The sequence below is a fragment of the Atta cephalotes genome, assembly GCF_000143395.1.
Source record: "Atta cephalotes unplaced genomic scaffold scaffold00037, whole genome shotgun sequence".
Taxonomy (NCBI): domain Eukaryota; kingdom Metazoa; phylum Arthropoda; class Insecta; order Hymenoptera; family Formicidae; genus Atta; species Atta cephalotes.
The window spans coordinates 1,007,192-1,018,832 of record NW_012130101.1 but is presented as its reverse complement, the minus strand read 5'-3'; the positions used below and the strand labels follow the sequence as shown (position 1 = coordinate 1,018,832).

The 11,641-nt window shown below is 28.9% G+C and overlaps 1 protein-coding gene across 1 annotated transcript in view; it reads right to left on the bottom strand.

Annotated features, from left to right (window-relative positions):
- The window catches only part of LOC105621752 (cell growth regulator with RING finger domain protein 1-like), a 45,955-nt gene extending 39,811 nt beyond the window's left edge, over positions 1 to 6,144 (bottom strand). The window contains exon 1 of the mRNA XM_012203207.1: positions 6,047 to 6,144. Coding sequence (XP_012058597.1) covers positions 6,047 to 6,144 — 98 coding nt within the window. The remainder of the gene's footprint in view (positions 1 to 6,046) is intronic.
- Between the last annotated feature and the right edge of the window lie 5,497 nt (positions 6,145 to 11,641).

The window sequence follows — 11,641 nt, the reverse complement described above, 5'->3', positions numbered from 1 at the left end:
TAATTATTATATNTTNTTACTATACTAATTAATTAATTAATTATATATAGTATATATATATATATGTGTGTATATATATATATATATATATATATATATATATATATATATATGCATTCTCAGTGTTAAAACAAATAATTATTTATTTGTGTACTGTATCTATGTATTTTTCTATTTATAGAAAGAGATAACAAGTAAGTCAAACCGAGATTAAAATTAATTTATATTGATAAAAACACAAGATTGATCTTCCCTGCTTCATCTTTCGAAAAATTTCGAAGTTTACAAATACAGCCTTAAATTTCGTTTTGCGCGGAATAAGACATACCTATATTATATTCCTATATTATACGTGATTTCAATTCATTCATCGTTTTGATAGAAAACTTGCATCCGAAAGAGGAGCTTGTTGTTAGTGTTTCGTGTTTTCCGCGAAGATCAACCGCTCAAGACATACCTAAGTAATTTCATGTAGCGCTTTGAAGCTTCTATCAAAGATAAAAATAATAATTTTGAATATTATTATTTTTGGTATTTAATAAAGTATAACTAAAGCTTAATTAATATAATTAATGCCTAATTAAAAACTACAATAGGAACAGGCAATAGGAACAGGAAATAACATGATACTTTCCAATAAGAAACACAGTGTGACATAAAAATCATTCCATCTTTGTTTAACGTTGGCAAACAATAAATACTACAATGTGTTCATAGAGAAAAAGATTTGTTTGGACTCAAGAATTTTATTTACATTTGTTTCATTGAAACAAATTTAATTTTAAATGAAACATTTTATTTTATTAAAGGATTTAGTGCATATAATGCATATAATCATATTTTTAAACATCCATTTAGTTGAACTATTCCAATAAATTTGTTTAACTTAAAGAAAGCCTTTCTCTGTGTTCTTTCCTTCCTGTTTTTTGCTCTTTCCTTCATGCCTTTTTTTTCTTTGTAACCATTTCATTGACAATCACGTTTCTTTTATAAGTATTCCTTATTTTTTTTTCGAAATTTGTCAACTTTTATCTCGAATGACAGAAAACGAAGAAACTAAATAAAAGAAAAAAAGGTAAAAAGTAAAAAGTGATAAAAAGCAAGAAACAGGAGAAAACAAACAGCACATTGTAGATTAGGCTTTAGAATGTAATGATTCATCTGTGTTTCTTGCTGAAAAGCACGTATAATGTTTAACCACCGACATTTTTTAGAGTGTACTCATGAAAAATGTACCTAAAAATGTACTTGAAGTGAGACGCTATCGTCTCTTGATCAACATCGAATGTGTTTCCTAGGACCACTTCGACCAACTCCGATTAACTTTAACGACGATTAGTTAATTGACCAATTGCATTTGTTATTTTACTTAATGATAGATGCGATTGGCCAATTCCAGTGGACTCGGAGTTAGTCGAGATGGCTCTTAGGCCCAGTTCCATACACTCACGATTAACTCTTAACCGAGGTTCAACTTATTTCTCATCTCTTTCCAATTTTAGAATGAACATTGACAATGAATAAATCTTTCACGTTTCGTTTAGTCGCAGATTTTCCCGGTTGGATTTCGATTGTCCTGTGAATAATTAACGACGTCATGATCGTTGCTTTGCGTACCTTCAATTCGTATCGAATCTCGTATCTCTTCAACGATAGCCAAGACATAGCTATGTGACGTCATTTATTGCTTCCGGAGCTATCCCGAGGCGATCGTTACGGAAGGTCCGTTAAATATTACCTAATAGCACGGTCTGTGAAAAAACTCGTTTCAAATAACAGTATTTTGCAAAGCCTTTTTATTATGCCTTTTATACATTTTTATACGTTTTTTTCATTTACATACCTCTCAGCATAAATCTCGAATAAAATCAATATAAAATAATTTTTTCAAAAATAAATTTGAATCGCGATCTGAATTTATTATGGAGTAGCTTTTTTCTCCCTTGGTATGCTAAAAACGTTATAAAATCTATAATATGTATATATAATAATGCAATATATAATGCAATATAACATATAAAATACGCTCGCAATCAATCTTTCTTTATTCCAAAAATAAATATGGTTGCATAAATTAAAAATCTGAAAAAAATTCGATAAAAAACTACAAATCATATAATTTATAATAATATTCAAGGTGGGATAATTAGAAACTCAATGACAATATAAATAGAATTCTAATCAGTACGAATACACTTTATTTATACTTCTTGTTGTATAATCCAAACATTTTTCTCTTAGTGAAACTAACGAAGGACGAGACTCAAAGTTGCGTTTCAAAAAAAATTCAAATTTCTCCAAACTGCGAAATATGTCGTGTCATGAATTGTCGTGGAATTGTCGCCAAGATTTCTCAAACTGTAAAATCAGAAACACATAGAAAAAGGTATAATAAAACAGTAAAAGAATTGATCACAATAAAGAACGCAATAATAGGGCAATAATTTCATGTTCTCTATTGTGATTGGCCAATTCGCTTATGTTTTATTATCTTACATTTTTCTATATATATTTCTGACTTAACATGTTGCGAAACGCGGTCTCATACCTGTTTTTACCTGTGTAGATCAACTTTAAACTCGATCCAATTTATTTTTTTACATATCTTTCCGGTTCTAAAAATGAGAAAAAAATAAAGAATCAATTAAACAGAGATTAAAGTCAGTCTACATTGGTAAAAATGAACATTAACGTGAATTTCAGAATTAAAGATACTTAGTAGAGTCTGGTAATTTTGTCAAACTCCTATAAAAAAGAAAGGTATACTCACTGTCTCCCTGTGTATACATTAATTTATATCAACTCTTAATTAAAGTTAATGGAGTAAGACAATACAGAGTGAAAACATTATATAGAGTGAATAATATGTATATACAGCGTAGTAGTTAAGCACTCTAAATGATTTTAAAGAGTGATTCCTCACTCTAAATCAAGATGAAAACTTCTACTAATTTATTACCTTTTTAGTAACACTAATAGGGACAAAAATATGTTTTTTATTTTTGTCAAAAACATTATAAAGTAACTTTTTAGATTAACTTAACTTTTTAGATTAAAGAAATATTATAAGAAAAAGAAATAGTTGAAAAACCGATATTGATTGCAAGCAAATAAAAAATTAAAAATTATAATATTTAATAATTAATTCAGTAATAAGCAAGTTGGCTAATAGGGTAGTTACTCTATGATTATATAAAGTTCGTCTTGAATTTGTATAAAGAATTCTTTAATTCTTTTAGAGTACCATGGTGTCCAGCAAAATCTGGCTAGTCAATTCAAAAATAATTTCAGATTCATTCTAAGTAAAAATCCTGATTTTTTCAGAATTGATCTTATCGATTTGCGATCTTATCGATATAATATAATATTATATGCTTCGTATTTAAATTAGGATTCTATATGAATGAATTAATGCTAACAAACAAAAGCTCTGAAACAATTATCTTATTTATTGCTTTATAAATAATATCAAATAAACATTTCGTCAACCAAACAATTTTTTTACTATGTTCTATTTTAAACATTGAATTCAAGTTTCTCTATTGGTAACTTATTGCGTCTTTAAGGGAGAATTTATGCCTAAATACAACTTTTCTTCTTATTATTTTTTTCTTTTTTCACGTTCTGATTTTTTTAGACTGAAAGAATGATAAATTCCAGGCAAACCCTGAAATTTCAGAGGTTTTCTAGGAATTTTCCAGAATACATAAAACTCCAATACAATCCAAGGATATTCAAGAACCGCTGGACATCATAAATACTTAATTATCACCTTACAATACTTTTACAATACTTTTCCTCTTGTAGGATTTTGACAAAATCATTTGTAGTTAGATTCTTATAGGGTCTTAATCAAGATGATAAACATGAGAGCGTTAACCTCTAAAGGTGTTTCCCATCTCGCTCGTCTTCGAGACCAGTGTGACGTCTCGATTGATGCAACCACAAGTCTCGAGGTATCTCGTCCAACAAGCTCCCATATGACATCACTTGGAAAGGTTTGTCCGTTTCGCATGCTCCAACATGCTTCAATACGCTCCTACCATAGCTCCTACTTACTCCAATGCGCTCGTTTTTAATACAGTTTTTAATGCGATAAACTTTAAATTTATTTTACAGTGTCTCATTAAGTAACAATACTTAAAAGTGCTAAAGTGTTTTCAATCTGTCCTTTCAAATTATTATATATTATATAATATATTTGTTTTCGTACTCTTATTCTTTTTATCAATTCCTCTTAATGGCACTTTAATCCTTAAATTTCTTTTTCTTTTTAATCTACAATTTATATAATATTGCTTTATTTTATTTATGCCTTAATATTTTATTACATTTGAAATTATTATAATTTATAATTGTAATACAATTTTTTTTATGTTTGAGAGAGACCTATACATATGGTTATTATTATTAAAATTATAACAGTAATAACCATAAAAATGAAGCTTCTAAAATATTATTTTATCATACAATTATAATTACAAATATACTTTTATTTCAATGTAGATATATATGAGAGATTCAAAATTAAATCTGGAACCTGCAGATCATTAATCATTCATATTGATCTTCCAAAGATCTATTTCAAGGTAGAAGCAAATAATTAAAAAAATATTGTAATTTAGTACCGTTTTTTAAAAAAGTAATAACACTAATTTCATGTCTGACACATTGCCCATTGATTTCGTTTTAAAAGAAGAATTAATTCGCACTGTCAAGCTACACGTCATGCCAACACAGAAAATAAAGTTCTTTTAAGCCAACTTGCTCATTACTGAATTATTATTAATTATATTGTAGCTTTAATTTTATGTTTGAAATCGGGAAATATTAGGTTTTTCAATTTTTTTTCTTACAATATCTTTTTAATCTGAAAAATGTTAATGTTTTAACATTCTTGATAGAAAAACCGTTTTTTTGTATTGGAGTTGAGAGCATTGTGTTACAAATGCACATTGAAATTGTAAGTATAATTAAAATAATGATTTACAATATTAATTTATTTATTAAACGAATAGCTTTTACGTTTACTATCTGTTTTAGCAACTATGTGTTAAAATGAATCAAACGCGGATAGGCACATAAATTGAGGACACATTAATAGAGTCATCGCCCCTTGAAGGGCACACCAAGTATGAACAAACTTAAAATCTTACGATATTACTCAACTTACATAAATTACTTATCTCACGAAAAATATTTACTATACTTTAATAATTAAAAAAAATAGAATATTATCTTTCGTATCTTAAACATTAAAAATTGAACTTAATAAAAAAGATACTTTTTAGTGTAAATATTTTTATTAAGTTAAAGATATACATAAAGTTGTAATTTTTGAAAAAAAAATTACTTAAAAAATATGCAAATACGTTTTATATAAAAAAAACACTTTCTTATTTATTTATGCTGATTTGTGTTCTTTATGGTTTATTTAAGCCTATTCAATATATTTTTTATTTCCTATTTTTTGCTTTTTATCTCCCTTTGCAACCGTCTTAACAACAATTGTATTTCTTGCTACTCTTGTTTCTCGTTTCTTCTAAAGTTCGTTAATTTTAAAGTCTATTATTATAACAATATGGTCTTTGTTTTATATTTCTTGCTTTTTACCTCTTGTTTTCTTCCTTCTTTATGACTGTTTTTTATTGACAATCATATTTCTTATTCCTTCCGAAGTCCATCAACTTTTATCTCTTGATAAAAAAACGAAAAATCAGATAAGAGGCAAAAAGACAAGATATAAAAAATAGCAAAAAACAAGAAATAGGGAACAAATGCACATTGTGGAATAGGCTTTAAATACAAAAGTAACATTAATAGAGACAATTACTCTAAAGACTGACTTCCTCGGCCCAACGCGAACCTTCGCGATTCGTCACTATTATCTCTAGCTGCATCTATACGTACGCATTGCACATATCTACATATGCTGTTCGCAAATGACGCGCAGAATAGCCGACAAAGCGGCAAGAAACGGACGGACAGATAGATGGAAAGAAAGAGAGAATGACACGGCTGGCTCGTACAACGCGGCTTTACGTACCTCATGATAAAGAGGAAGACCCCGCAGAAGCATATCAGCACGGCGAGCACCGAGAATATGTTGGACAGCTCCGCCACGGAGACCAGAATCGCCGTCATCGTGTCGCACGTCCGCGATCCGTCGCCGTCGCGTCCTCCTCAGCACCGGGTGATCCGCCGCCCGTACTCGCACACATGCACGCACACACGCACCACGACGACGACGACGACGAGGAGACTGTCTGTCTCTCCTCACTCTCTCTTTCTCTTTCTCTTTCTCTCTCTTTCTCTTCACCGCTCGACTGTCAGCTGTCAACCGAAATTCGTATATATATATCTCGTCTGCCTTGTCGCCTCCTCCGTCGCGTTCTCGCGGTTCTCCGGCTCGATGATTCGAGGCGCGCTTGACTTCGAGCGCGCCGTCGTCGACACTACCTTCATCGACGTCCCGTGGCTTCGTTCGCGATGCCGTGCAGCGGTTACACGACACACGGAGGGTTTTTTACGCGATTACCGCGGCAAACGAGACGCCGCCGGTCGACGTGTCGTGTTCTCTGTCATAGATCATAGCCGCGCCGTCGTGGCGCAACCGTATCGTGAAAGAACGGAGCCGGAGAGTAACGCGATGTGGGATGTCGTGGAATGGGATTGTAGTTTCTGACGTGGTCCGTCGTAGACGCGAGAGAGAGAGAAAGAGACAGGTAGATTATATGAGCGCCGCGAGAACCTAACCGATGGAATGAACGACGCTCGCAAACCACTCGGCGGATCGGATAAGACTGACTGCGCGACCGGTGCGACATGCGCCACTTATACACGCTCATGCGCGCCTGTGTTCGCGCCGTTCGCTAATGCGCACTGCGGCCACGAGAGCGCGACTGTGTCGCACGATGCGAACAAAATTTCTTCACGGAGACCGGTATTCGACGTAGTCCATTTTTATATTTCAAACTGTCCTAGGTACAGTCTTAAGATGCCATAAGTCAATCAAACGGTACTATCTTGAAAAATTATTTCAGCTTAATCTTAAAATAAGAACGGATACCTTACAATAGAGAGAAAGAATAAGATCGCGATTGTATCTTTTCAGATAGAAAATGTAAAAAAGAATCAAAAGATCAATTTTGAATTCATTTTCAAATGCAAAAAGAAGAATCAAGTTAATTTATAAATATGCTTGATTCCTAAAATAAACACATGAATATATATAATGAATAGAATATGTAAAAATATCACAACAAAATATTACATATCCCAACACAAAATATTTTATGATAAATATTTATTAATATTCAGTTTTGGAAATGTTACTTATATAGATATTTCATATACATTTTATATAAAGCTTTCTTCGAAATATTATTAAAATATAGATTAAATATTTTATGTAATATTTATAATAAATATAAATATAAATATTTCTAATAAATATTTCTTATTTGAATTATATAATGTTTTATTAAATATTTTCATAGCATTTATTATTATATTAATATTTTTTACAATAAATATTTTATAATAAATGTTTATGATCTGTGCAATTTAATAGCGAATTCGATTGGACGCACTCAGTGCGCACTAATGTACATTAAGAGCTGTCGTACACAAAATAACGTAAAGATATGTTTATACATAAACATAGAAATCGATTAAATATTGAAATACTCAATACATTTTATTGTACTATTAAGTAAAATATGTATTCTATAATTCCAAATATTTGCATTTTACTTTTATACTCAAATAAAATCAATGTACAACGGCTTTAATATGCGTGCACTAGTTCTTCTAATCGAATTCGCCGTAAGACCATAATTATTTAAAATATTTACAAAATATTTAAAATAAATCTTATAAATATTTATAAATATTTCATAAATATTTTATAAATATTGTGTACTGTCCGGGACTTTGTGCAACTTTAAGTAAAAAATCAAGTGTTTCTTTGAAAAATTATTATAAAATATTCAAAATCTGCATTTTTCTAACTTTTGACAAAATATATTATTTATAAATTTTATTTTGGCAAATCTGTATCTTGCTAAATTTTGAAATTTTTATCAATTCATATGTAATGATATTCGTATTGTAAATACATAAAAAATTGTTTACATGATATATATATATGTATACAACATATCTAAACAATTTTCGCATTGTTTATTTTAGAAAAAATCAAATTTGGAAAAGTGTAAAAAAATTTGCTCATACATAATTATGTATAATTTTACACAATTATATATGAGCAATTCTTTTACATTTCTCCAAAAACTTGATTTTTCTAAAATAAACAATACAAAAATTGTCTCATTAACTATTTTTGTTTTTTTTCTCAATATTATTATTATTATTTTTACACTAAAAAAATTACAAAAGAAAAAAAGATGTATGATGGATATATTTCATATATAATTATACATATTTATGAATATTTATAGTGTTTAGGTATGTTTATACATATTTGTATATATTCATGTAAACAATCTTGTACATAAATGAATTTTTTAAATGCAAAATTTTTCATTTAATTCATTTAATTAATTAAATCGTTTAATTGTTTTTGATATTTTCTCATAATATTACAAAGATAATCTTATAAATAAAAGAAGAATGTATACACATAGACATATCTGATATCTCATACATAATTATATATATTTATGAATATTTATATTTATTTCCGTTGAAAAATTTTTTACCGAGACAATAAACCTTGAAAAACAAATTTCATAATTTATGAGTTTATTTTTCTTCTTCACATTTGAAGAAAAAAAGAGAATTAATATATTCATGATCCAAAAAGTTCAATTAAACAACCACTTGAGTTCTGTAATTCTTAATATTATCAATACCTATATTTATTATTATTGCGCAACCTATTACCTTTTTTATAATAATTATTATCTTTATAATAAAAAAGCAACGATGTCGACACTATCGTTAAAAGTTACAAAATTTCAGTGCAAAGAGTATGTACATATTATTGATCAATTATTTTCGGATTTCGATCGAAATTATTCCATTTTCCCTAAAAAACACAATAGAAATTTAGGAAATAATTCCAATTAAATAATTTCAATTAAAATTGAAAAAGGCTCCAAAGATTAAATAAAGGAGTACAAAGCCAATGAGAGCCTAATCACTAAAAAAAAAATTTTTTTACAACATATATATTAATTTGATTCCGATAATGTTATTGTTACACAGAAGAGAATCTAATCTTATGGTCGAAACATCTGTAATTGGTTTTTGTCTGTAATTAGCATATATATATTATTTTTTATTACATACATACAACTGTGTCGGCTCTCATCGGCTTTATAGATACTCCTTTATTGAATAATTCTAATTGGAATTCATTCTGATTTGTTTCCTAATATAATGGCTGACACGCAAATGTTTATTACAAATTTACATTTGTAATTACTTCTACGCAACCTCGTCTCTATTGTTTTTATGTTTTAACAAACATTATGCGTAATTTCGGTAATTTCGATACTATACTTAAACACTTTGAGAAAAACTGGTATCTTTTAAAACTGAGTTCTTTTTTGCTGGAAAATGATGAATGAATGATTCAATTATTGATATACCTACATATAATAAACATATAATAAGCATATATACAATAATAAGCAACACGTACTTTTATCTATGCAGATCTAAATCTATTTATGTATAATTATACATAAAAATAATGAAACAGGATCAATTCTTTTTTTATACCTTATCGAAATAAGGAGATTCGCGATGATTAATTTTATATATGTTTATATTAATTTTATATGTGCATGAGAATTTTTTTCTTATAAATAATTGATAAATGGGATGGAAACGTACTACAATTATGATATTCTCGAGAAAAAGTTTCATATATAATTATATATAATTATATTATAGTTTCATTATTTGAAAAAATAATTCTAAATCAAACGCGATGAATTATGCGGAGCAATAACTTATTTGAGATTTTATTGCAGTTCAAAAATCAACCAATAAATTTGATATGATTAATGAATACATCATTTTCCAATCATAATTTTTATTATAAATGAATCGAGTATTTAACATATTAGGGGAAACTAGGGATAGTTGTACCAATTTTTAGAAATATATATTTCTTTATTTATAATATATAATGCATTCGCACGAGCATGAAAATGTGACCTCAGCGCATGCTCGCATCGCAGTATTTGACTGTGACAGACTTCTAGTACGAGATCCCACCGCGAGTTTGTGCACCTATCGGGTGCAGATGAAATGTAAAAAAAAAATCAAAGTTCGTGTTGAGGGCAACACTAAACCGCAAGGGTGCCTAAAAAAAAGTCAGGAATATCATTAATTACGACTTACGAGAGAAGGAGCGAGCGACTCCAGGCAATGAACAAGACCGCAACAACTGACAGTCACAACACAAACTCAACAAACTCGCGCGCACACGTTCAAATCAGTTGCTGCGTCTTGTTGCTTGCTTATATTTCATCCGCATATGCGATAGGTGCATAAACTCGGAAATCTTGGACTATTTCTATCTGAATAGTCGTCAACTTTAACTTAGAATATTTCGGTTCACGAAACAAAATGACACTTTTTTCTTGTGAAATCTTTATTTTTACGCGAAAACGCATCGATTCAATGCATTTTTTTATTTCTTTTAATGCACATGACACAACAATTATTTATGATTTATTTTATTATTATTATTTGCAAATAAGTATTATTTGCAAAAAAGCGTAATTTTAGGCTGTTTGAATAAAACAACAGAATCCGAATTAGTACATCTTGCCCCGATTTAGAGCAAAATAAAACAAAGCTACACTGAAAAAAATGTCTTAAATTTCAATAAATATTTAATTAACCAACTAAATATTTATTAAATACAAAAATTTATTTATTTGGTACAAAAAATTAATTTGATTTAACAATCATTTCTTTTTAATAAATATTTATTTGTAACTAAATATTGTTGGTAGTATTCAAATAAATATTTATTTAAATTTAGGCTATTTTTTCCTTAGTATAGGAAAAATTGTAACATGTTCTAAAAATAAATTATCTATTCTAAAATAGAAATTATATTATCTTTCTTTTCTTATATTATCTTTCTATTTTCAAAACAGTACAGTAAATTTGCTATTAACAAGCAATGAATTTGTGTTTTAGAACAGAGCATTTATTTCGAAGCAGTGAATTTATATTTTTAAAGCAGTAAATTCGTGTTTCAGAATAGATAATTTGTTTTTAAAGTAGTAAATTTGTGTTTGTAAAACAGTGAATAGTATCTATTACAATAAGAAATACTTACAACGCATTCACACGTGGCCATAGAGTGGCAAAGAGCATGAAAATGTGACCTCAGCGCGTGCTCGCATCGCAGTATTTGGCTATGATAGACTTCCTATCTGAACAGTTTATCAACTTTAACTTAGAATATTTCAGTTCACGAAGCAAAGTGACATTTTTTTCTTGTCAAATCTTTATTTTTACGCGAAAATGCATCGATTCAGTGTATTTTTATCAAAATTTAAGGTGAGCGAGCTCTTCTTAACATTTACTGTTAATTGTAATGGTAAAATGTTAAATGTAATAACAATGTACCCTATAACTATAGTACAAC